Source organism: Zalophus californianus, chromosome 2, assembly GCF_009762305.2.
Source record: "Zalophus californianus isolate mZalCal1 chromosome 2, mZalCal1.pri.v2, whole genome shotgun sequence".
NCBI lineage: Eukaryota > Metazoa > Chordata > Mammalia > Carnivora > Otariidae > Zalophus > Zalophus californianus.
The window spans coordinates 106,460,070-106,487,703 of NC_045596.1; the positions used below are offsets into that span (position 1 = coordinate 106,460,070).

The 27,634-nt window shown below is 36.2% G+C and overlaps 1 protein-coding gene across 7 annotated transcripts in view; it reads left to right on the plus strand.

Moving 5' to 3' along the window:
- The window catches only part of LARP1B (La ribonucleoprotein 1B), a 118,917-nt gene that overhangs the window by 85,090 nt on the left and 6,193 nt on the right, over positions 1-27,634 (plus strand). For 5 of the 7 annotated variants that reach the window (XM_027598742.2, XM_027598740.2, XM_027598741.2 and 2 more), the window contains 5 exons: positions 4,492-4,615; positions 14,399-14,610; positions 15,062-15,165; positions 26,022-26,182; positions 26,536-26,680. In XM_027598742.2, coding sequence (XP_027454543.1) covers positions 4,492-4,615; positions 14,399-14,610; positions 15,062-15,165; positions 26,022-26,182; positions 26,536-26,680 — 746 coding nt within the window. Of the gene's footprint in view, positions 1-4,491; positions 4,616-14,398; positions 14,611-15,061; positions 15,166-25,989; positions 26,183-26,535; positions 26,681-27,634 lie in introns of those variants that run through there. The other 2 variants (XR_003520754.2, XM_027598746.2) reach the window with 2 other exon arrangements.

The following is a 27,634-nucleotide window of genomic DNA, read 5'->3' on the forward strand; positions in this document are numbered from 1 at the left end:
TCTCTTCTTTTTTTTTTTTCTCCTTTTCCCCCCTTCCCCTATGTTCATCTGTTTTGTTTCTTAAATTCCACATATGAGTGAAAACCTATGATATTTGTCTTTCTCTGACTGACTTAATTTGCTTAGCATTCTACACTCTAGCTCCATCCATGTTGTTGCAAATATCAAGATTTCATTCTTTTTATGGCTGAGTCGTAGTCCATCATATATATATTTACCACCTTTTCTTTATCCATTCATCACTTGATGAACGTTTGGGCTTTTTCCATAGTTTGGCTATTGTTGATAATGCTGCTATAAACATCGGGTTGCATGTACCCCTTCAAATCTGTATTTTTATATCCTTTGGGTAAATACTTAGTGCAATTGCTGGATCATAGAGTAGTTCTAGGTTTTACTTTTTGAGGAACCTCCATACTGTTTTCCAAAGTGGTTGCACCAGTTTGCATTCCCAGCAACAGTGCAAAGATTTCTTAAACAGGAAATTACACAATGAAGGAAATGACTTTTAAAATGCATTACATTAAAAAAACTTTTTTCACCAAAAGACACCGTAAGAGAGTGAAAGGCAAGTTCCTTCTTTCACAGAGTGGAAGAAGACATTTACAACATTTTATAAAGAGTTCTCATAAATCAATAAGAAAAAGAAATCTATAGAAAAATGAGTAATGGAATTGGGGGCACCTGGGTGGCTCAGTCAGTAAAGGGTCTGCCTTCAGCTCAGGTCATGGTTCCAGGGTTCTGGGATGGACCCCTGTGTTGGACTCCCTGCTCATCGGGAAGCCTGCTTCTTCCTCTCCCTGCCCCCCCCGTCCCCCAATTTGTTCTCTCTCGCTATCTTTCTCTCTCTTAAATAAAATCTTTAAAAACTGAGTAATAGAATTGAATAGTCACCTCACAAAAGAGGCTAGCCAAATAAAACATACTAAATGTTTTTAGCATCATTAGTAATCAGAAAGATGAAAATTAAACCATAATGTGATTACACATAGATCTACCAGAATGGCTATATATTTAAAGTTTTGATTTTATTTTGAGATATAGAGTTCCAGGATGTTGGAAATATAGTACAGAGCAGTCCAGTGTATCCTTCACCTAGTTCCCTCCAAATTTTATATCTTACATAATTGAAGCACAGTATTAAAACCAGAATATTGACATTTCTTATCACAAATGTATGTGTATAGTTTTTTTTTAAAGATTTTGTTATTTATTTGAGAGAGAGAGAGACAGAGATAGAACACAAGCAGGGAGGAGAGGGAGAAGCAGGTTCTCCGCCAAGCAGAGAGCCCGCTGCTGGGCTCGATTCCAGGACCCTGGGATCATGACCTGAGCCGAAGGCAGATGCTTAACCGACTGAGCAATCCAGGTGCCCCGTGTATGTATAGTTTAACGTCATTTTATCACGTGTAGATTCATATAACTACCATCACAGTCAAGACACTATTTATGTGCCTCCCCTTCACTGTTCCTAACCCCTGGTAACCACTAATCTGTTCTCCATCTCTATAATTTTGTCATTCTGGTAATGTTCTATAAATAGAATCATAGAGCATGTGATCTTTTGAGATTGATATTTTTTTTTTAAGATTTTATTTATTTGATGAAAGAGAGAGTGAGAGAGCACAAGCAGGGGGAGCAGCAGAGGGAGAGGGAGAAGCAGGTTCCCCGCTGAGCAGGGAGCCTGACACAGGACTCCATCCCAGGATGACCTGAGCTGAAGCAGATGCTGAAATGACTGAGCCACCCCAGTGCCCTGAGATTGGTATTTTTTAATCATAATGCCCTTGAGGTCCATCCAAGTTGTTGTGTATATTCATAGTTTGGTCCTTTTTAGAATGACTACATATTTTTTAAACTGACAATACCATGTGTTGGTGAGGATGCAGAACAATATGTATTGCTAGTGGGAACATAAATAGGTACAACTACTCTGAAAAAGTATTTGGCATTTTCTACTAAAGTTGAAGCATACCAACCTTTTCAACAATTCCAGTTCTAGTAAACATTCAATAAAATGTGTTCTTTGGGGTGCCTGGGTACCTCAGTCTCTTGAGCATCCTGACTCTTCGTTTTAGCTTGGGTCATGATCTCTGGGTCATGAGCTCAAGACCCACATCAGGCAACAGAGTATGCTTGAAATTCTCTCTCCCTCCCCGCACCCCCACTCTCTCTAAAATAAATACATAAAAATCTTTAAAAATTTATATCTTTGTCAGCAAGAGAAGTGTTTTGTAAAAATATATTTATCACAACATTATTTGTAATTGTTGTAATCTGAAAAGGAATTGAATGCTTATCAACAGTGTAATGGGGTTTTTAAAATTATGGTGTGATCATACAATAGAATACCATAGAGCATGGATGAGGAAATTTTTTGTGTGAAGAGCTACATAGTAAATATTTTAGTCTTTATGGGTCATACATTATGCCAGCTACTCTGCAGTTGCAGCAATGAAGCAAACATGCCATTAAGCAAATGGGTAGGGCGGTGATCCACTGAAACTATTTACAAAGACCTGTTCGGCCTCTGGGGGCTGTAGTTTGCCGACCTCTGCTGTAGTGTTACAAACTATAAGGGAGTCTCATGAAGATAATTTTGCATACAATAAACCATACCTTATGATTACATTTTTATAAATTTCAAACCCGGGCAAAATAAACCTGTAGTATTGAAGTCAGCTAATTGATTGTCTTTAGGGAGAGGAAGAGGGTAGTGACAAGAAGGGGCATGAAGTTACTTCTAGGGTGCTGGTAACATCTTTTCCTGAATGGTAGTTACAGAGGTCTGTTCCCGTTAGGTTAGATCTATATTATTTATCTCTGGCATATGATAATCATAACAGTAATTTTTTTTTTTTTAGTAGGAATTGCTAATAAGATAAGGGACCGTGAGGAGTAATGACTCTGAATTAGCTTGAAGAGCTTATTGAAGACTTTTGGGAACGCAGTATTGGTATAGGTACAAAAGCTGAAGTAATCATTTTTTTTTAAAGATTTTATCTATTTGACAGCACTAGCAGGGGGAGCGGCAGGCAGAGGGAAAAGCAGACTCCCCGCTGAGCAGAAAGCCCAATGCGGGGCTCTATCCCAACATCCCAGGATCATGACCTGAGTTGAAGGCAGACCCCTAACCAACTGAATTACCCAGGCGCCCCTGAAGTAATCATTAAATGTATTTTCATGAAAACATGATAGATCCTAGTTTAAAAGACTAGCAGGATCTAATGAATGGTGTGAGCTGACAGTTATTCATGTTTGAAGGCACAAGGGAAAGATTATTTGGTTAGCTGTTAAGAGCAAGGTACTATGACTGTTTTGTAATGATGATATTTTTTAGTTTGGTCCATCTCACAGTTTTGTTATGTTTTTTACCTGCTAAAATCCTCTTTGGATGTTGTTCTGTAATGGGTCATGGACCCATTAGCACTGAGTGATGTAGGTGTGATATAGGGTTTATTAGAGGAAACTTAACAAAAAGTAGTAGAGTGCAGGGAGTCTCTCAAACTCTTTTTATTTCACAGCTTAGGCCAGGCATGAATGGTCGTAATGCACCATGGCCAAATGACCTTACACTAGAGACTGACCTCCACTCTGTAATCCTCTCTATATATATGTAGGTTGGGGCAGAGAACATCTAAGTGACTATGTAACAGTTGTTAGAAAGGGGAAGCTTCAACAGTCCATGAGGCAGGGATGGCCTCTTCTTCCTTCAAGCTCAAAAAACTCAAACCTACTAAGCCTTCTTGCTGCTAACCTTATAAATGGGGTTTGGAAATGAGCCTCCAGGGCCATCTAGATTTATCATCACATGTTTCCCATTACTAGAAAATGAAGTGAAAACTTCTTGGCCTGGTATAAAGGTCTTCTAATAGCTTTCTCCCATTTCTGTATCAGGCCTTTTTGCCATTGATTCTACACCTCTCATTAACTGAATTATTTTCTAATAAATGGTTGCTTATTCCAAGCTTCTCATCTTTGCTCGCATTACCTGATTTGGAATGCTTTTCCCTTTCTCTAAATTTCTCATTCTTGTCCCATCTCTTCTGTGATGCCTCCCTGATGATCTCAATTCTTATACTAAATATTAACAATTTTTCATATGCTGCCTAATATTATTAATTTTTATGTGTACCTTTCTTTTTTTCCATCTAAGTTGTAAATTCCTTAAGAGTAGGGAACATACATTATTAGATTACTTTGTAACCTCTATAATACCCTAGTGGACCTGTGTGTAAATGCTCAACAAATAATGAATGATTAGAATGTATGCTCTTACAATGTATTTTAATTATAATATTCATAAGACTTTGGGGTTCTCTGTTCCTCTTTTAGATTCTGAACATTAATTGTTAATAAGTATAATGCTAGATTATTAGGAAATTTTTATTCTGTTGTAGTTAAACTCGTTTTTTGAGATTGGTAACAATTATTGTCTGCTGGTCACTCTACTAGCCAGTTTAGTAATTAGATTCCTCCATTCTACTTCAGCAAGAAGTTGAGAACTTTAAGAAGCTAAATCTCATTAGTAAAGAGCAGTTTGAAAACCTAACACCTGAACTTCCTTTTGAGCCAAACCAAGAAGTTCCTGTAACACCTTCACAGTCCAGGCAAGGTATGTAAATCTGCTTTTCTATGTAATACTTTCTGAATAGTATTAAAGCAGTTCTAAATTGTTTTAAAAGTTTTCTTTTTTTCTATCTGTGGAAAACATTTAGGTATCTGGTAAAAGACTAGAATTTTAAAACTCAACTTTTATTTATCCTTTGGTGAACTTCAAAACATTTTAGAGACTTCAAAGTACAGACTGTAAATTTGGTAAGTCAGCCTTATAGTATAATCCCACCTTGCTCTTGGTGACTAGGCAGGTAATCACAGAGGTGATCTAGGAGTCATCTGTTGTAACAGCAGATCATGTTCAAACCCAGATGCTTACTGAAAAGCAAGTAGAATTGGTTGGTTCTTTATGTGTCTCATTTGATTTTGAGATTGCTGGGAATGTTTCTCTTTTTGAAATAAAATTTTTCGCTGACTTGCTGATTCCTTAAAATATACCATTAACATCATTCTTTTGTCCTAAGGCCTTAGCTTAGTGTGAACATATAAATATATTTGGGAGATACATAAATTGAATCAGACATTTTCAGTCAAGTGTAAGGGATTTTGTTATAGTTTTTATGAAGGCAGGTTAAAGAAAAACTTTTAATTTTGAAAGCTTCAAGCATATGCCAAAATAAAACAAATTGTATAATGTAATGAAACCCCCATGTACCCATTTGCTACTTAATTTCATAGCCAGTTTTGTTTCATCTCAGCTCCACTCATTGTCTTTACTCCCACTGGATAATTTTGAAGCAGACTTCTAATAATTATTATTAATATTTTTTCATTCCTATGTCTTTTTGTATGTGTCTTTAAAAAGAACTCTTTTATTTTTTTTAAAGATTTTTTAATTTATTTTTTGACAGAGAGAGACACAGCGAGAGAGGGAACACAAGCAGGGGGTGTGGGAGAGGGAGAAGCAAGCTTCCCGCTGAGCAGGGAGCCCAGTGTGGGGCTCGATCCCAGGACCCTGGAATCATGACCTGAGCCAAAGGCAGATGCTTAACAACTGAGCCACCCAGGCGCCCCTAAAAACTCTTTTAAACACATAACATATATCATTATCACATCTAAAATTAATATTAATTCCTTAATATCAAATATCTAATTAGTGCTCACATTTCTTCAATTGTCATTTAAAAAAAATTGGGATCCATGTAAGTTTGAACATTTCAAGGTTGATTTGTCTCGTTTAATCTATAGGTTCAAAGTAATTCTGTTCCTTGCAATTTATTGTTGAAGGAACTAGGTTGTTGTCCTGTAGAATCTCTCACATTTTGGATTTTGCTGATTGCATCGCCATGGTTTCATTCAGCCTGTTCTCTGGTCCTGAATTTTCTGTAACTGTTATTGTGATACAGAGGCTTGATCAGATTGAGGCTTAAATTTTTGCGAGAATATGTCATAGGTAATTATTGAATATTTTTACCAGGAGGCACATAATTCTCAATTGTCTCTCTCGTTGTGGCCTTAATAGCCATTGATAATAATTGCTTGGAGCTTTTATGTCACAAGGGGCTACAAAATGGTGATTCATCTGTTTTTATCATTGCTTCTTAAATTTAGTAGATAGAATACTTCATAAAGAAAAATCCCCCTAATTGATTATTTGTTTATCCTGAGATAGAGTTCTTACAGGAAGGAGAATAAGTGCTCAATTTTTTCTCTTTGTTCACTAGTTTTCAAAGTAATGAGCTGGTTCCCTAACATCTTTCATTGATCACCAATGAGGTTTAGTTTTTTTGTTCATTTTAAATTATCGTTACGGTTTCATAAATGCATTAGATGTGTTTTACTCTGTTGTAGTTAATTTTTTTAAAGATTTTATTTGAGAGAGAGGGAGAGAGCACGAGGGGAGGGTGGTGGGGAGAAACAGAGGGAGAGAGAGAAGCAGACTCCCCACTGAGCAGGGAGCCTGATGCGGGACTCAATCCCAGGACTCTGAGATCATGACCTGAGCTGAAGGCAGACACTTAACTGATTGAGTTACCCAGGTGCCCCTATTGTAGTTATTCTTATTGATATACTTTTGCTGCTCGTCAGTTTATTGGCTTTTAGCTCCAAGTCCACCTTTCATTGCTTTCTTCTCTGATAATGGAGTTAGACCGTTAACTGTTTTGTTTGCCACCGGGCATGACGATAAGTTTTGTCAGTACTTGAGTCGCTACTGAGTTGGTATTGTTTCTAGGCTTTTTTGATTATAAACTCATGTTGATATGTTCTGTTCCACTTTACGATTAAAGGTTTTAATTTTAATTTGTTTGATTTTGTGTGTGTACTGCTTTTTACTTATGTGAAAAAAAATCTTGTGTTCCTAACCACAGTAGCAGGATTATTTACTTGTTTATCCTTTGATAATAGTTTTAGGATTTAATATTAATAATATTAAATAATACTATTACTGTGAATACTGAAAGGTTACTTCTTTTAAATTTCTTTAAACTTTTTTTATTATTTTAAAAAAAATTTTATTCAGTTAGCTACTATAAACTTTTACTTTTTAAAAATATTTTATTTATTTATTTGAGAGAGAGAATGAGAGAGAGAGAGAGCACATGAGAGGGGGAAGGTCAGAGGGAGAAGCAGACTCCCCGCCGAGCAGGGAGCCCAATGTGGGACTCGATCCCGGGACTCCAGGATCATGACCTGAGCCGAAGGCAGTCGCTTAACCAACTGAGCCACCCAGGCGCCCAAAAAAATTGCTATTCTAATAGATACGTAGTAGTATCTCATTGTGACTAAAAGTGTTGAGTATCTTTTTGTGTGCTAATTTGACATCAGTATATCTGGTGAAGTATCTGCTCAAATCTTTTTTTTTTTTTAAAGATTTTATTTATTTATTCATGAGAGACAGAGGGAGAGAGAGAGAGAGAGAGAGAGAAGCAGAGAGAGAAGCAGGCTCCCAAGGAGCAGGGAGCCCGATGCAGGACTCGATCCCAGGACCCTGGGATCATGACCTGAGCCAAAGGCAGACGCTTAACCATTTGAGCCACCCAGGCGCCCTGCTCAAATCTTTTGATATGTATTTTTTATTGAGTTTTCTTTTTTTTTAACTTTTTTTTTTCTTAAGATTTTATTTATTTATTCGACAGAGAGAGACACAGCGAGAGAGGGAACACAAGCAGGGGGAGTGGGAGAGGGAGAAGCAGGCTTCCCGCTGAGCAGGGAGCCCGATGTGGGGGCTCGATCCCAGGACCCTGGGACCAGGACCACTGAGCTGAAGGCAGATGCTTAACGACCGAGTGACCCAGGCACCCTTGATTACTGTTTGCATGATATATAGTATATTTTTTTCCCATTCTTTTACTTTAACCTACCTATTTAGTTTGTTATAGATAGCATATAGTTGGGTCATCTTTTTAAAAAAACTCTTTGAGTATAGTTGACACACAGGTTACATTGGTTTCAGGTGTACAACATAGTGATTCAGTATCTCTACATCATGCCATGCTTACCACCTGTGTAGCTACCATCTGTCACCATACAGTGCTGTTACAGTATCATTGACCATATTCCCTATGGTGTACCTTTTATTCCCGTGACTTACTGTATAACTGGAAGCCTCTATCTCCTCCTCACTTTTTCTTCACCCATTTTTCCCATCCTCCCAGCCCCCACCCCTCTGGCAATAGTCAGTTTGTTTTCTGTGTTTATAGGTCTGATTCTTCTTTTTGTTTGTTTATTCATTTGTTTTTTATATTCCACATATAAGTGAAATGATATGGTATTTGTCTTTCTCTATCTGACTTATTTCACTTAGCATAATATCCTCTAGTTCTTTCTACATTGTCACGAATGGCAAGATCTCATCCCTTTTTATGGCCAAGTAATACTCCATCGTGTGTGGTATATATACCACATCTTCTCCTTCCATTCATCTATGTGTGGACACTTAGTTTGCTTCCATATCTTGGCTATTGTATATAATGCTGTAGTAAAACAAGGAGGGTGTGCATATATCTTTTCAAATTAGGTTTTTTTTTTTCTTTTTGTAAATACCCAGGAGTAGAATTATTGGATCATATGATATTTCTGTTTTTAATTTTTCAAGGAACTTCCATACTGTGTTTCCACAGTGACTATACCAATTTACATTTCCACCAGCAAGAGGGTTCCTCTTTCTCCACATCCTCACCAACACTTGTTGTTTCTTGTCTCTTTTATTTTGGCCATTCTGATAGGCATAAGGGGAGTTGGGTCATGTTTTTTTTATTCAGTCTGACAATCTGTTTTTTAACTGGTGTGTTTTAAACTGTTTACATTGAAGTAATTATTGATATATTTGGATTTAGATCCATCATTTACTGTTTGTTTTCTGTTTGTTCTCTGCTTTTTGTTTCTCTGTTTTCCTTTTTCTGCCCTCCCTGGATTTTCTGGAGTTTTTTTTCCTTTTCATTTTAATTTATCTCTGCTAAGTTTGGCTATATATGGCCTTTTTTGTATAATTATTTTATAATTTATTTTAATGGTTGCTCTAGGGATTGCCAAACACATACTTTTCATTGAGAAGTTTATTGAGAAATATTTTACTACTTCAGTAGGAATGTAGAAACCTTATTTTCAGTGTGTTTATGCTATGGTCATATCTTCATTCACTGAAAATCCCATCAAAGTTAGACTTTTTCACTTTTAACTACCAACTGTATTTTAAAGAATTTGAAAGGAAAACACACATATCAAGATTCTTACCATTTCTCTTGGTCTTCCTCTACTTTTGATGTTCCACGTTTCCTTCTTAAATCATTTCCTTCTGTCAGAAATACTTTCTTTAGCAGTTCTCTGAGGGCAATTCTGCTGGCTTTGGTTTGTCTTAGTTTTCCTTTGTCTGATGATGTCTTTATTTCACCTTCATTACCAAATGATGTTTTCACTGGATATAGAATTCTGGATTGATAGTTCTTTTCTTTCAGCACTTTAAAGATTTATTTATCTGAGAGAGCAAGCGAGTGCACACCTGTGAGCAGGGGCGAGGGGGCAGAAGGAGAGGGAGAGAGAGGGAGAGAATCTTAAGCAGACTCCCCACTGAGCATGGAGCCTAACTCAGGGCTCAGTCTCACGGCCCTGAGATCATGACCTGAGCCAAAACCAAGAGTAGGACCCTCAACTGACTGAGCCATGCAGGCACCCCACTCTGAGCACTTTAAAACTGTCATGCAGTTCTTTCTGGCTTCCATGGTTTCTGATTTTTTTTTTTTTTTGGTTTGGATTATTTCTACCCCTATATCTTCAAGTTCATCAGTCTTTTCTTCTGCAATGTTTAATATATTTTTATACCCATTCAGTGCATTTTTAATCTCAGCTTTTATGTTGTTCTTCTCTAAAAGTTTAGTTATTATTATCTTTATTTCTTTTTGATATGTTTATACTTTCCTCTACCTTATTGAATACATGGAATATAGTTGTAATGACTTCTTTTGTAAGCAAAGTATAAATCCAGTATTTATATCTAACTGATATAAATTAGATTTATATCTATATAAAATCTATAAATTAGATTTATATCTAACTGCTCTCATACAGTGGACAGTACATGATGAGTCAAAACTGGCCTACCATGGTCTAATCTGGCCATACCTTTATTTACATGTAGTCTGTGGCTGTGTTACAATGACAGGGTTGAGTAGTTTCAATAAGGACTTTATAACTTGAAAAGCCAAAAATATATACTGTCTTGCATTTGTAGAAATCATTTGCTTGGGGCGCCTGGGCCCCCTGCTTGTGTTTCTGCTCTTGCTATCTCTCTCTCTGTGTCAAATAAATATGTAAAATCTTAAAAAAAAAAAAAAGGAAAAGAAAACATTTGCTTAGTCCTGCTTCAAAGGCATTTTATTTTTAAAAGAAACTAAATTTGGCAGTCCTCATGTAGCATGTTTTATTATCAGTCTTCATTGAACACCAACAGCATTATATTAAGTTTTGGTTTTATAAAGGCATTCCTATCTATAAAGACAATGAAGACTAGGGACAAGGTTCATATGGTTCAGGTATGCAGCTGTTCCAAGATTTGATTCGGCAATCATAAAATTTGGGAACTCTTAAGTAGAAGAATAGTTAGCATACCCCTTAGTCCATTGGTTCTTTTTTTTTTAAGATTTTATTTATTTATTTGACAGCAAGAGAGACAGTGAGAGAGAGAACACAAATGGGGAGTGGGAGAGGGAGAAGCAGGCTTCTCCTGTGGAGCAGGGAGCCCGATGCAGGGCTTGATCCCAGCACCCTGGGATCATGACCTGAGCTGAAGGCAGACACTTAACGACTGAGCCACCCAGGCGCCCCCAGTCCATTGGTTCTTAAACTTTAGCAAGTATCACATTCACCTGGAAGGCTTGTTAAAACAAATTAAAGGATGGGCGCCTGGGTGGCTCAGATGTTAAGCATCTGCCTTCGGCTCAGGTCATGATCCCGAGGTCCTGGGATCGAGTCCCACATCGGGTTCCCTGCTCAGCGGGGAGCCTGCTTCTCCCTCTGCCTCTGCCTCTCTCTCTCCCTGTCTGTCATGAATAAATAAATAAAATCTTAAAAAAACAAAAACAAAGGACTCCATACCCAGAGTTTTTGGTTTAGTAAGTGGAGGTGGGACCTGAGCATATACATTTCTAACAAGTTCCATGTCATGCTGATGATGCTGATTGGAACTACACTTTGAAAATCAGTACTTTAGCCTAGTTCTCTGAAATATCAGTCTTCTCTTATAAACCTGTAGCAGAAACTGTGTGATAGTGACAGTTGAGGTTACCTGAAGGGTAGATGGCTTGGTCTTTTGTCTTGTTTTTTTTTTTATAGCTTTTTTTGAGGTATGGTTTACATACCATAAAACTAACCCATTTGTGTATTGTTTCATGAGTTTCAGTGACTTTGTATAGTTATATAGTAGCACCAGAATTCAGTTTTAGAACAATTTATCATGCTAGCGAGTTCCCTCATGATCATTTACAGTCACTCTTCCATTATTATGAAAAATGCTATTTTGAACATTCTTGTACAAGAGATGCCCTATCATTTTGATTAAGAAGGTTTAACATCCAAATGATATTCATATAGCATCCTAGGCTTATAGTTGATTAAAAAACAACTTTAATATATTCTTGTTCCCTAATTACTTATATTTCTAGTAATAAAATTTTTATATCTACTATAAATATTTTATGTACTTGCAGTTATCTTGTTTTTTTTGATAATTTTATCTCAAAATGTTGTAAACTGGTATAGATGTGCTGTAAAAATTTTGTAAAATGTTTCTTTTGAGATAACACTCTGTAGGTCCTAGTCTTCACAAAATTGACATATCTGCTCTTATGGGTGGGTAAAATTTACATGTAAATAAATCTGGAATAAAATAAATATAAAACTGAAATTTAATTTTTCATATGGAAATGTTCAGATAAAATCAGAAGTAGAGAGGACTGTTTAATGAACCCAATGTAATTATCTTACCTAATTTCAACAGTTGTTAATAGTTTGACATTCATTTTTCATCTGTACCTTGTTCCCCATATGTTTCTGGTATTTCATGTTGAATCTCATTTCATTCAAATAAATATTTCTTCTGCAAGTACTTCATTGTATATCACAATGTGCAGTTTATGTTTGGTTTTCCCTGATGTTTAGTATATATCTTTCTTTTTAAATCTTTTTTTTTTAAAGATTTTATTTATTTATTTGAGAGAGAGATTGAGAGAGAGCGAGCACATGAGAGGGGATAGGGTCAGAGGGAGAAGCAGACTCCCTGCCGAGCAGGGAGCCTGACGCGGGACTCGATCCTGGGACTCCAGGATCATGACCTGAGCTGAAGGCAGTCACTTAACCAACTGAGCCACCCTAGTATATATCTTTTTCAAGTTGGTTGTTTGAATCAGGAACAAAGAAACATGCTTTCCATTTGATCAATAGGACAGTTAAGTTACTCTTAATCTGTAAGCATTCATCTTCTCTAATTTTTCCATTCCAATGACTCGTTGAAGAAACTGGTTAATTTGTCATAAGATTTATGATCCGGATTTACCTGTTTGTATCTTCATGTCAATCAGTATGTTCCTTTATCTCCTCTATTCCCTATGAACTAGTATTTAGATGTAGAAGATTAGTATATTCAGGATTTTTATTTCTCTGGTGGCAAGACTGTTTCTTAGAAGGAGCTATTTACTTCCAATTACATCATACAGTGTCTTTTAGGCTCTTTTTTTTTTTCTTTAAAGATTTTATTTCTTTATTTGACAGAGAGAGACACAGCGAGAGAGGGAACACAAGCAGGGGGAGTGGGAGAGGGAGAAGCAGGCTTCCCACGGAGCAGGGAGCCCAATCTGGGGCTCGATCCCAGGACCCTGGGACCATGACCCGAGCCAAAGGCAGATGCTTAATGACTGAGCCACCCAGGCGCCCTCTTTTAGGCTCTCTTTTGCTGCTGCTATGATTGATCATTGGGTTGAAATGTTATTGGCCTGATCCATTCATCATAAAGTTTCCCTTAAACTTTTTTTTTAGAACAGTTCTAGGGTCACAGAAAAATTAAGCATAAGATACAGAGATTTCCCATTTTCTCCCTGCCCTGAGCTTACATGATCATCACCTATCTGGTGAAGGATGCTGCTTCCTCATAGCAATAACCCACATCAGAGTGGTACATTTGTTACAATTGATGAATCTATACCAACACATCATTATTACCCAAAGTCTATAGTTTACATTAGGGTTCACTCTTGGTGTTGTACATTCTTTGGGTTTTGACAAATGTATAATGACATGTATCCATGACTATAGTATCATACAAACTAAAAATCCTGTGTGTTTCACCTATTCACATTTCCCCCACCATACCTCCAACCCTTGGCAACCATTGATTTTTCTACTGTTTCCATAGTTTTCCTTTCCCAGAATATTGAATAGTTGGAATCCTACAGTGTGTAGCCTTTTCACATTGGTTTCTCTCACTTAGTGATATGCATTTGAAGTTCATCCATGTCTTTTCATGGCTTGATAGCTCATATGTTTTTAACACTGCATGATATTCCATTGTCTGGTTATACCATAGGTTGTCCATTCACCCACTGAAGGACATGTTCATTGGTCCCAAGTTTTGGCAGTTATGAATAAAGCTACCTAAACATCCATGTGCAAGTTTTTGTGTGGACATGCTTTTAGCTTCTTTGAATATGTACCAAAGAGGCTGATTCCTAGATCATATGGTAAGAGTATATTTAGTTTTATACAAAACTGCCAAACTGTCTTCCAAAGTGACTGTATCATTTTGCATTCCCACCACTAATGAATAAGAGATCTTGTTGCTCCATATCCTTGCCAGCATTTGGTGTTGCCAGTGTTCTGGATTTTGGCCATGCTTACAGGTATGTAGTGGTAGAATTTGAATAATTAAGTCTCAAAATATGACTGTAAAAGCTTGCAAAATGATACATGTAGTATGATGTCACTCGTGTAAAGTTAACTATGCAAAATAATGTTATTATATATATAAAAATACATAGATACTACATAGATAAAAATACCAAATTTGAAAGCCTGGTTATCTCTGAGGAGGAAAAGTGAAATGGGGTTGGGGAAGGTTATATAGTGGGCTTCAGTCGATTTTTCTTTTAAAAAAGTCAGAAACAGATATAACAAAATTAAATTTTAGTAAAGTAGGTGATGTACAGATAAGTGTTTATTTTTTATTCTTACATATTAAATGTTTCTAATGAAAAAATCTTTTGAGAGTAGAAAATTTCAGAATTAACCTTTGTTCTCAAGTAAAATACTTTCTTAGCATCTAAATACATTTTAGCTAGTTTTTTTTGTTTTGCAGATTTGAGTGATGAATTAGCCCAGAAGCTGTTTGATGTTTCAGAAATATCTTCAGCAGCAATGGCCCATTCATTGCCCACAGCAGTTCCAGAATCTCCTAGAATTAATCCTGCAAGGACACCTAAAACACCTCGAACACCCAGGTTACAAGATCCAAACAAAACACCAAGATTTTATCCTGTTGTTAAAGAACCAAAAGCTATTGATGTAAAGGTACACAAAACAACCAGGAATATAAAGCATTCATTTTATATCCTTTAACATTACAAAATGAGACTTTTTAGTTTCTATCATTTTTTTTTAAATATATATTTTAGCCTGTAAGAATTCGTTTAAAAGTGGCATTTTACCCTAGTGATGTTTTCTCAGGTTAAGGAATAACTTCTTTACAATTTGTAGTGTAATTAATGTCGATCAGAAGGTATAATGAAGAATCATACTAAGTTGTATTTCCTTTAATCCTTGTGTTGAAACCTAGCAAAGGACCTTCTTTGTTAAAGTTTTGTAACTTGTGAGATACTGAGTTTTGTGACTTCATGTGATTTCATAATGTGTCATCCACAGTATGAAAATGTTTGAGCTAGTTTACAGTCAGAGGGTTTTAATTTACTTGTGAAGTTCACACTACTGAAATAATTGCAATGTTTGACTTCTTTTTCTCTAGAGTCCAAGAAAGAGAAAAACAAGACATAGTACAAATCCCCCTCTAGAGTGTCATGTTGGTTGGGTAATGGATTCCAGAGATCACGGGCCAAGAACATCTGTCAGGTACTATATTTGTCAAACATGGCTTTGTTTTTGATTTTAAGTTGAAAACAGTTACTAATTAGGCATTTGGAATATTTAAAAATTTATATGTTAGCAAAGTATGGAACAATGAAAATAGTTTTTAAAAAGAAGCCAAAGGAAAGGAAATAAGTGGGACAATTTTCCAATAAGTACATTAAGGAATACTTGAGTAGGACAATCTTTTTTCCATTTAAACTAGTTTCCACAAATGTGTACTCTTAGATAAAAAATATATAAGTTTATGAAAGATTCCAGATTCTCAGTGGCATTAATTCTTAGTGAATTAATGTGCTAAACAACCTACTCAAACTATATAAAGAATATGGAAATAAAACACATTGTTATTTTGAAATTTTTCCTTTTGGGGAAAATAGATTAGCTGACTGTAGTAGTAAGTGGTTTTTCTTTTAGCTTTAATTTTTTTAGAAAAGACTATTACTTACCTCAAAAGAGATGATAGAGCAAACGTTTGATAGTGCCAGTTGTACAATATAATATGGTATGTTTTGGGGCACCTGGGTGGCTCAGTCGTTAGGCGTCTGCCTTCGGCTCAGGTCATGATCCCAGGGTCCTGGGATCGAGCCCTGCGTCAGGCTCCCTGCTTGGTGGGAAGCCTGATTCTCCCTCTCCCACTCCCCCTGCTTGTGTTCCCTCTCTCGCTGTCTCTCTCTCTCTGTCAAATGAATAAATAATAAATCTTAAAAAAAAAAATATGGTATGTTTTGTCCTGTACAGTGGATGCAGAGGTGATTTGCTGCTAATTGCTTTGTGTTCCTTGTACACACATTTTGTGTTTGTGTAGATATTTTCAGAATAATTATCTGACCAACTTTCTAAATGAAAACTTAGCTTCAGGAAAAAGTGTTCTTTGATTGGTTACTAGACGGGAAGGATAAATAGCTTCAGTCAAAGAAAAGCTAGTGAGTTTATCATGATTTGAAAATCTCCACCTCTGTCTTTCCAGTGATATTTATTTGATACTTCTACATTTTGTTCTCATTGATATAGTATCCTTAAAAGATAAAATGTGTATATGTTTTTTGCACGCCTATTGTATACTTATGGTTATTGTGTTCTAAGTGATTTTGAGAGTTTATTTTCCAGGATTTTTTTTTTAAAGATTTTTATTTATTAGAAAGAGAGAAAGAACGAACAAGGGGATGGACAGAGGGAGAAGCAGGCTTCCCACTGAGCAGAGAGCCTGACAACGCAGGGTTCGATCCCAGGCTTGGGATTATGACCTGAGCTGAAGACAGACACTTAACCGACTGAGCCACCCGGGCACCCCTCCAGGGTTTTTTTGTTTTTTTTTTTTTTAATCAGAGCAGTATATTTAGAGATCAACAAATAATGGTGAAAGATGTTTAGTCAATAACATTTAGTTTAGTTAGAACATTTAATGGAATGTTTAGTTAGGAATATGTTCCTTACAATTCATTTTTTATTATGTTATATCTTTTGTTATTAATAATTCATCTGTATAGTGATTTATTCATTCCCAGGCACCACTCCACCTTCTCCCACAAGTAAAATGTATCAGGAAAGCAGGGGCTTAACATTGTGTTGGGTGCATTCCTAGGCACTGAGTAAACAGCAGGGAACAAGATAATTACAGTCCCTGCCTTTCTGGAGCTTAATACAGGGGTGACAGACAAGTATTTATAATAATGACTAAATTTTTTTAATTGATCTATTTTTTAGAGTAGTTTTAGGTTCAGAGGAAATATTGAGTGGAAGGTACTGAGAGTTCCCTTATACTCCCTGCATTCCTTGCCTTCCACACCACAGCCTCGTCCACTATCAACATGCATATGTTTAGATCATCTACATTAATGTACTTATGGATATGGTTGGATTTAAATCTACCATTTTATATTCTACTTTTCATCTCATCTTTGGTTTTTTTCCTTCCATCTTTTGGATCAGTTGAGTTTTTATAATAATTCTATTTTATCTCTACCTTTGGCTTCTCAGTTATATCTTATTTTTTACTGGTCTTCTACTGTTCATAATATACATTTCAACTTAGTCTACTTTCAAATAATATTATACCACTACATGTATAGCATAAGAATCTTGATATCGTAAAGTTCCATTTCCTCCCATCCTCTGTGCTATGCTTTGTTACTACTTTTCTTTAGATAGTTATATTTTAAAGACATGAGAAATTTTTATTTTATTTATTTATTAATTTAGATTTTATTTATTTGAGAGAGAGAGAGTGCATGGGGGGGTGAGAAGGGAGAGGCAGACTCCCTGCTGAGCAGGGAGCCAGATGATCAGACATCCCTGGGGCTCAATCCCAGGACCCTGAGACCATGACCTGAACTGAAAGCAGACACTTAACTGTTGAGCCACCCAGGCGCTCCAATGTGAGAAATTTTTAAAACATTTGCTCTCATTTTTACCATTCCTAATGCTTTTACTTTTTTTTTAATTAAAAGATTTTATTTATTTATTTGACAGAGAGACACAGCGAGAGAGGGAACACAAGCAGGGGGAGTGGGAGAGGCAGAAGCAGGCTCCCTGCTGAGCAGGGAGCCTGATGTGGAGCTCCATCCCAGGACCCTGGGATCATGACCTGAGCCAAAGGCTTAACACTTAATGACTGAGCCACCCAGGCATTCTAGTGCTCTTCATTTTCTTAAACATTTCTTGTTGTGCAGGTCTATTAGCAGTGGATTGTGTCAACTTTTGTTTATCAGGAGAAGTTTATTTTTTTCTATTTTGAAAGATAATTCTTATTGAGTATAAAATTCTTTGATGGATCTAGGTATGGATACGGTTATATATGTATATATGTGTGTGGCACACAAGGTATTTATCCAAGTTATTGGATTTATTGTTTGTTGTCTTTTATTCAGTTAGGATAATTTTCATCTCTTATCTCTTCAAGTATTTTTTGCCCTGTGTTCTTGTTGTTTGTTCCCCCTTCTTCTGGGAATCCAATTACATGTACATTAGACCATTTGTTAGTATCTCACAGCTCTTAGATGATCTGATCTTTTTTTCTACTTTTTCTCTTTGTAATTCATGTTGGATAATTTTGATTGACCCATGTTCAAATATACTTTTGCTGTGTGCAGTCTCCTGATAAGTTCATCACAGGAATTTTCCATTTCTGATATTGTGCTTCATATATTTTGTATTACCATTTGACTTCTTAATAATAGTTCTTCTTTTCCTACTGAGATTCTGTATCATGTATGTTGTTCTCCTTTCCATGAGTTCCTTCAACATATTAATCTAATCATAGTTATATTTAAGTCCACTGTGTGATCATACCAATAGGTGGGTCATCTGCTGTAAATCTCGTTTTTTTTTTGCATTATCTTTTGATTAAAATTTTAATTTTCTTGTCTTTTTCTGTCTCATAAATTTTCATTGAATTCTAGATTCTTGCTTTTAGACTTATTTTATGCCTCTAATAGCTCCACATCTCAAACTGAATAAACCCTGATCTCTTCCCATTATATTTGTTCCTAATCTGCAGAATGTTGCTAAAATAAATCCTAGGCTGATTGATATGAATATAGATTCATATACTCCAGTTATACTTAGATCCCCAGTACAGTATTATAATTTTATTTTCTCCTATGATTTTTAATAACATTTTCTTTTCCCAGCTTATTTTATTATAAGATTATAGTATATAATACATATAACATACAAAGTATGTGTTAACTGTGTATGTTATCGGCAAGGCTTCTGGTCAACAGTAGGCTATTAGTAGTTAAGTTTTTAGGGAGTCAAAAGTTACATGTGGATTTTTGACTGTGTAGGGTGTCAGCACCCCTAACTCCTGCATTGTTCAAGGGTTAATTGTATAAACATATATGTAACTAATAACAGCCCCACAAGATCTATGAAGCAAAAATTGGGGCACCTGGGTGGCTTAGTCAGTTGAGCATCCAGCTCTTAATTTCAGCTCAGCTCATGATCTCAGGGTTGTGGAATCTAGCCCTGTGTCAGGCTCCATGCTTAGCAGGGAGTCTGCTTGAGATTCTCTCCCTCTGCCCTTCCCCACTGCTCTCTCTCAAATAAATAAATCTTTTTAAAAAAGGTATATGAAGCAAAAACAAAAAATTGGAGGGAGAAATAAACAGTTCTACAAGAATAGTTGGAGATTTCAATACACTACTTTCAATAATGCATAGACCAACTTGACATAAGATGAGTAATAAAATAGAGGACTTGAACAACACAATAAACCAATTAGACCTAACAGATACATATAGAATATTCTACCCAACAACAGCACAGATTACACATTCTTAAGTACACACAGGACATTCTCCACAATAGACCATGTGTTAGGCGAAAACAAAAACTTTAGTACATTTTAAATGAGATACCATATAAGGTATCTTCTCTGACTGCAATATAATGAAGTTAGTAGAAATCTATAACAGAAGTAAAACTGGAAAAATCACAAATATGTGGCAATTAAAACACTTTTAACCCATGAGTCAAAGATGAAATCATAAAGGAAATTAGAAAATACTTAGAGATATATGAAAGTGAAAACAGCATACCAAATTTTAATGGAATGCAAGGAGAGCAGTGTTCAGAGGGAAATTTATACCTATAAATGCCTACATTTAAAAAGAAAAGAGATCACAAATCAGTAACCTAACATATTTTAAGAAACTTGAAAATGAAGAGCAAAATAAACCCAAAGCTAGCAGAAGGGAGGAAGGAAATGTTGAAAATGAGAGCAAAAATAAACAATAAAGAGAAGAGAAAAACAGAGAAAATCAGTAAAAATAAATGTTGGTTCTTTGAGAAGATCAACAAAACTAACAAAGTTTCTTTAGACTGCCAGGGAAAAAAAGAGAAGATGCAAATAACTAAAATCAGAAATGGAAATGGAAACATAACTAACCAACCTTACAGAGATAAGAAGATTCGGTGGGAATAGTATGAACAATTATACATCAACAGATTAGATAACCTGGAAGAAATGCACAAATTCCTCAAAACATACAAATTAAACTGATTCAAGAAGAAATAGAAAATCTCAACCCATATATAAGAATAAAGAGATCAAATCATTAATCAAAAATCCCTCAACAAAGAAAATTCCAGCCCAACTGGCTTCACTTGAAGTAAATTCTACCAGATATTTAAAGAAGAATTAACACTAATCCCTTTCAAACTCCAAAAAATTGAAGAGAAGGGAATGCTTACTCTGTGAGGCCTGCATTACCCTGATACCAAAACCAGATAAAGACATTACAAGAAAATAAAATGATATACCAGTGTCCCTTATGAATATAGTGCAGAAGTTCTCAACAAAATATTAGCAAATGAAATCCAGCAGTTGTCAGGGGCACCTGGCTGGCTCAGTTAGTAGAACATGTGACTCTTAACCTGAGGGTTGTGAGTTCAAGCCCCATGTTGAGCATGGAGCCTACTTAAAAAAATAAATATGGTTCAACATAAGAAAATCACCCTTGCATTACTGGGCTAAATTCTACTTGGCCATGGTGAATAATATTTTCAATATACTGCTGGATTTTTTAAAAACCTATTTTTATTTATTTATTTATTTTAAGTCTTTATCTGGTTTTGGTATCAGATATCTCTAAGTATTTTAAATTCCACACCTGAGTGAAATCATATGGTGTTTGTCTTACTGACTTATTTTGCTTAGCATAATACTATCTACCACTGTCCATTTTGTTGCAGATGGCAAGATTTCATTCTTTTTTATAGTTGAGTAATATTCCATTGTGTGTATGTATATATATATATAAAAGCCACATGATCCTTATCCATCAATCAGTGGACATTTGGGCTTTTTCCATAATTTTGCTGTTATTGATACTGCTTCTATAAACATTGGGGTACATGTGCCCCTTCGAATAGTATTTTTGTATCTTTTGGGTAAGTTCCTAGTAGTGCAATTGCTGGGTCAGAGGGTGGTTCTCTATTTTAATTTTTTGAGGAACCTCCATACTGTTTTCCAGAGTTGCTGCACCAGTTTGCATTCCCACACAGCAGTGTAAGAAGGTTCCCCTTTCTCCGTATGCTCGCCAACATCTGTTGTTTCCTATGTTGTTACTGTAGCCATTCTGACAGGTGTGAGGTGGTATCTCATTGCGGTTTTGATTTATATTTCTCTGATGATGAGAAGTGATGTGTCTGTTAGCCGTATGGATGTTTTCTTTGGAAAAAATGTCTGTTTATGTTTTCTGCCCAGTTGTTAACTGGATTATTTGTTTTTGGGTGTTGAGTTCAATAAGTTCTTTATAGATTTTGGATACTAACCCATTATCTGGTATGTCATTTGCAAATATCTTCTCCCACTCCAAAGGTTGTCTTTTAGTTTTGTTGATTGTTTCCTTCACTGTGCAGAAGCCTTTTATCTTGAAGTCCCAGTAGTTCATTTTTGCTTTTTGTTTCCCTTGCCTCTGGTGACATGTCCAGTAAGAAGTTGCTATGGCCAATGTCAAAAGAGGTTACTGCCTGTGTTCTCCTCTAGGATTTTGATGGTTTCCTGTCTCATATTTAGGTCTCTCATTCATTTTGAGTTTATTTTTGTGTATAAGGGGTCCAGTTCCATTCCTTTGCATGTGGCTGTCCGGTTTTCCCACCACCATTTGTTGAAGAGACTGTCTTTTTTCCATACTTCATCATAATTAAGAACTTTTATGTATCAAAAGATAGTATCAGAGTCAAAAGACAATCTACTCAATAGAAGAAAAGATTTGTAAATCAAATATCTGATAAATTAATATTTAGAATATATAAAGAACTTCAAAAACTTGACAACTAAAAAAAAAACCCAATTCAGAAACAGGCAAAGGATTTGAATAGACATTTCTTTAAAGAAGATATGCAAATGGCCAATAAGCCCTTGAAAAGATGTTTAACATCATTAGTCATTAGAGAAATGCAAATCAAAAACCACAGTGAGACACCTCTTCACAGCTACTAGGATGGTAGTATAAATAATATATGTTGAAGTCTTAACCCCCAGTGTGACTGTATTTGGAGCTAGTACAGCCTTTAAGGAGACCCATTAAAGTTCAATGAAGTCATAAAGATGGGCCCTAATTTAATAGGACTGGTGTCTTTATAAGAAGAGGAAGAGACACAAGGGATGTCTTTCTGTATATGCAGAGGAAAAGCCATGTGAAGACACATTGAGAAGGTGACTCTCTGTAAGCCAGGAAAAGAAGCTTCACCAGAAACCAGTGCTGCTGACACTTTGATCTTGGACTTTGTAGGAGTGCTGACAATTCTGACTCCATCTTTTGCCTTCCATCTTGTTCTTGTCTGCACAATGACCTTCCACAGGGCTACATGTTCCAGGCCTATTGGAGGATACTGTGTGCTCTAGCTGGAATGAGGGAAGGTATATAGATTGTGCCACTTGAGACAACTAGTAGAGATCCCTCTGGCACAGAGATGGTGCTACTTTAGATGACTACCCTTTGACGTCACCACAATGATCCCCCTGCTCTGTAAATTCTGTAGATTAAGGTCTGGACTTTGTGGAAAATAGCTGCATAGTGCTGAGATCATCTGTCCACCCCATCCCTCTGGCAGTAAGTTGCCCTAAATAAAAAACTAAATAGTATGGAGTAGCTTGCTTTGTGTTTTGGTCTCAAAGTGCCTTCTCAGTAGAGGATAGTTTACTGTCCCTCCTCCACCTTCTAATAGACTTCTGGCCTCCAGAACTGTGAGAACATAAGTTTCTGTTGTTTAAGCCACCCAGTCTGTGGTATCTTGTTATGGCAGCCTGAGCTGTCTAATGTGTATAATTTTTTTAAAAACTGAAAATATGGGGCACCTGGGTGGCTCAGTTGGTTAAGCACCCGACTCTTGATTTCAGCTCAGGTCTTGATTTCAGGTCATGAGCTTAAGCCCCACATTGGGCTCCATGCCCAGCATAGAGCCTACTTAAATACATACATACATACATACATACATACATATATACCTGAAAATAAATGTTTGTGAGGATGTGGAGAAATTGGAATCTTTGAGCATTGTTTGTGGAAATATAAAATGCCACAGCCACTGGAAAACAGTTCATCATTTTCTCAAAAGGATAAAACATAAATTATCATATGTTCCAGCTATTCCACTCCTAGGTATATATCCGGAAGAATTGAAAACAGGGAGTTGAACAAACATTTTTATGTCCATGTTTATAGAAGTATTATTCATAACAGTCAAAAGACGAAAACCACCCAAATCCATTAACAGATTACTGCATAAACACAATATGGTATATATATTTAATGGAATATTATTCAACCATATAAAAGAATGAAAGTTTAATTTATGCAACAACCACATAGATAGACCTTGGAAACATGCTTAGTGAAATAAGTCAGACTCAGAAGGGTAAATATAATATGATCCCACTTGTATGTGAGGTACCCTGAATAGTCAAATTGAAAGGGACAAAGTAGAATAGAGATTATTGGGAGCTGAAGGGAGGAGGAAAGGGCTAATTATTGTTTAATAGAGTTTTTGTTAGGGATGATAAAGAAGTTTTAGGTATAGATAGTGGTGATGGTTATATAACATTGTGAATATTTAATGTTGATGAATAGTAAGCATGCTTAAGAATGATTAAAATTAAATATCGTGTATGTTTTACCATACACGCAGACATGCATACACAAACTCCTAAAAAAAAAATCACCACTGATTTCATTAGAAAAGTCTTTAAGTATTAGTGGAAACTATCAGGCTCATGGCGACAAATACAAGGTTTCAAAAATTCTGATATTTGCATGAAAGCTCAGTTTTCCTTGACATTACAGGTTCATTTTGTTCATTTTCAAGGAAATGTCTGACACAAAATGAAGTCTGAATAACCATAATTTGTTTGTTGTTTTCTAATTAAGAATGGTGTTCCATGAAAAAATCAACTAGGTCAGTTCACAACTTTATCACACAAGTGCTTTGGCTTAAGACAACTCTCTTGGGGCGCCTGGGTCGCTCAGTCTGTTGAGCGTCTGCCTTCGGCTTGGGTCGTGATCCCAGGGTCCTGGGATTGAGCCGCATCAAGGTCCCTGCTCAGTGGGGGGCCTGCTTCTCCCTCTCCCTCTGCTGCTCCCTCTGCTTGTGCTCTCTCTCTCTCTCAGATAAACAAAATAAAATAAAATAGACAACTGTCTCAGTTTGAGCTGCTCTAACACATATGCCGTGGACTGGGTAGCTTAAATAACAAGTTTATTTCTCACAGTTCCAGGATGAGGGTGCCAACAGATCTGGTATCTGGTGAGGGCCTGCTTTGCAGATGGCTATCTTCTTGTATCCTCACATGGCAAATAGCAGAAACGAAACCAAGCTATCCCATGTTTCTTTTTATAAGGGCACTTACCCCACTCATCAGAACTCTACCCTTAGGACTTAATTACCACCTAATACCATCATATTAGGGGCTAGGAATTCAAGGAACATTCAGTCAATAAAAATAGCCATTGTACTTTGATAGTGCTGCGAAAGTGCTTTATGCTTTCATCTCATTTTTTTTTTTTAAGATTTATTTATTAGAGAGTGGAAGGTGGCGGTAGGTAGGGGAGAGCAAAGGGAATGGGGCAAGCAGACTCGGAGCTGAGCAGGGAGCCTGACGTGGGGCTCGATCCCAGGACCCTGAGACCATAACCCAAGCTTTTCCAAGAGTCAGACGCTTAACCAACTGAACCACCTAGGTGCCCCCATTTTTTTCTAATTGTGATAAAAAAAACAAAAAAATTTACCATTTTAACCATTTTTAAGTGTACAGTTCAGGAGTGTTAAGGATATTCACATTGTTGTGAAACATTTCCAGAACTTGCTCATTTTGCAAAACTAAAGCTTTTGTTCCATTTTGTCACACACAATAAGACAGGTACTCAAGGCTTGAGATTTCATAAAGTTAATTTTTTTTGCTCCATCAAGGACCTCTTAAGTTGAAACTGGTATTTTTTAAAATCTTGCACATGCATTGCAGTGAATAATACAATCACTAGTATGTAAAGTTTGGTGCCACTGCCTCAATTATCATCAGCAGTTTTATACACCGTTGCTTTAGTACTATCAGTACAAATGTGAACACAGTGAAATGAGCAAATTATACCTTAGTGTTTTTGCAAAAATGGTCTTGAGTTGCAAACTTTCTGAAGAGTTCTTGGGAACCCCTCCACGCATCGTCGCAGACCACACATTGAAAACCACTGATTTAGATCAGTGGCTTAGGAAGATCACTTTGAAAAACAAAAACAAAACGAAACACAGGAAGATCACTTTGGTGGTAGGATAGAGGAGGGAGACTGGAAAAACAAGGAGACCAGTTAGTTTGAGTGAAAGAGGAAGAAAACCTATATTTGAATAATGGAGTGCAGACAAAAAGGAGAAGACCGATTTCAGAGATTTTTCAGAAGTGGAATTGATGTACAGAATTGCAAGTATGTCTTGCAAAAAAAATAATGAAATTATTACCTTTGCGCCAGATTTTATTTCTCATTTCCTTTATCCAATTTACATCATTTACTTAATTACTCATAAAAATTAAAAATTTCTCCAGTACCATAAGAAACTAAACTAATAATGATCTGGAAGAGGAATAAGCTAGCTATTCAATTACCTACTGCTTCTACTTACTGCTTTAGTTTGGGAATTTATAACCATATTCTTTATCATCTTCTGAATATAACTGTGTGTTAAACATAAATAGCAATTCATATATAGTTCTTTACATCATTAGTTTTAGGGACTAATGTCTTTTCCAGTGTTCAGACTCAATAACAAACAAATAGCACAAATTGTTTAAACACTTGGTTCTTGATATTGCAGTTTGAAGACTTTTTTCCCCCCTCCTCAAACAGCAGTTCAAATGCTTCACCTTCAGAAGGTGCACCACTAGTAGGAAGTTATGGATGTACTCCTCATTCATTTCCAAAGTTCCAGCACCCTTCTCATGAACTTTTGAAGGAAAATGGCTTTACCCAACAAGTGTACCACAAGTATCGTCGAAGATGTCTAAGTGGTAAGATGCTTGTCCTTTATGTAGCTATGTTTAAAACTAAAATATAATATTAAAAAATGTGACATTTAATATCAGGTTAAGATATTTTTTATTTTGTTATAATTACCTTAAGTATTCATGTGTTTTGTAGCTTAGATACATTAAGAAATAAAGTTTAGCGTATTCTTGTTACTATTGACGAATGCTTAAATTTGAGCAATGAGTCAGAAAATGGATTAATATTTGTCCCTTATTTAGAAGAAACCCAAATACATTTTGGAGATTAATATTTTAAGTTACGTAAAATGTCTGCTGTTTTGACTTTAATAAGTTTCTTTAACAAAAAAATGTTTTATTATTTTAACTTTTTCCAGAGAGAAAACGCTTGGGAATTGGCCAGTCCCAAGAAATGAATACCCTCTTTCGTTTCTGGTCCTTTTTCCTCAGAGATCACTTCAATAAAAAAATGTATGAGGAATTTAGACAACTTGCTTGGGAAGATGCAAAAGAAAATTACAGGTCAAATATTTTCTCACATTTTTACAGTTAAGGGGTTTTCAAAAAAATAATATAAAAACTAGTACTGAAGTAGCCCAGTTTTGAACTATGAAAGTAGCACAACATAACTGGAGAGAGGGTTGTATTAGTTTCCTATTGCTGCATTGCAGATTATCCCAAACTCAGAAGATTAAACAACATTTATTAATTTACAGTGTCTAAGGGTCAAGACCCTAGGAACAGCTTAGTTGGGTGGTTCTGACTTAGATATCTCATGTGCAGGCAAGATATTTGACTAGGCTGCAGTCTCTGAAGACTCGACTCAGGCTGGAGGATTCTCTTCAAGCTTATTCACATGGCTGTTGGCAGGAAGCTTTAGTTCTTCACCACATAAGCCTCCCATTAGGCATTTAACAACATGACTTCATCCAGAGGAAATAATCTAAGAAAGATGGAAAACTTCCAAGATGGAAACCTTGGTGTCTTGTATAACCTGTGCTTGAAAGTAACATACCATCACCTCTGCCATGTGATATTGTTCACACAGACCAACCCTCGTACCATACCTGGTAGGAGGAGACTACCCAAGATTGTGAATACCAGGAGGTAGGATCATTTGGAGTCATCTTAGGGGCTGGCACAAAGGCCAAATGAAATTTGAAAGAACCACTAGAGACTTCCCTTGCATAGGCATACACATCCCCAAATTGATAAATACTTAGAGCTAAACTAGTTGTTAAGATACCTTGAGCCAAGAAAAAATAAAGCCTCTCATGATATGTCCAGACTCATCTATCAGATCTCATTTTTTTCCTACTAGCGCTCTAGTTCTCTGGGCAACCAGTGGTACAGAACGTGTTCTCTGAATGACACAAGCTCTAGCCTCTACGTGTCTGTATATATTCTCTTCTTCCTCCCTCTTCTTTGCTAACTCATTCTTTCCAACCAGGTTAGACCTTGTTTTCTTGAGAAATG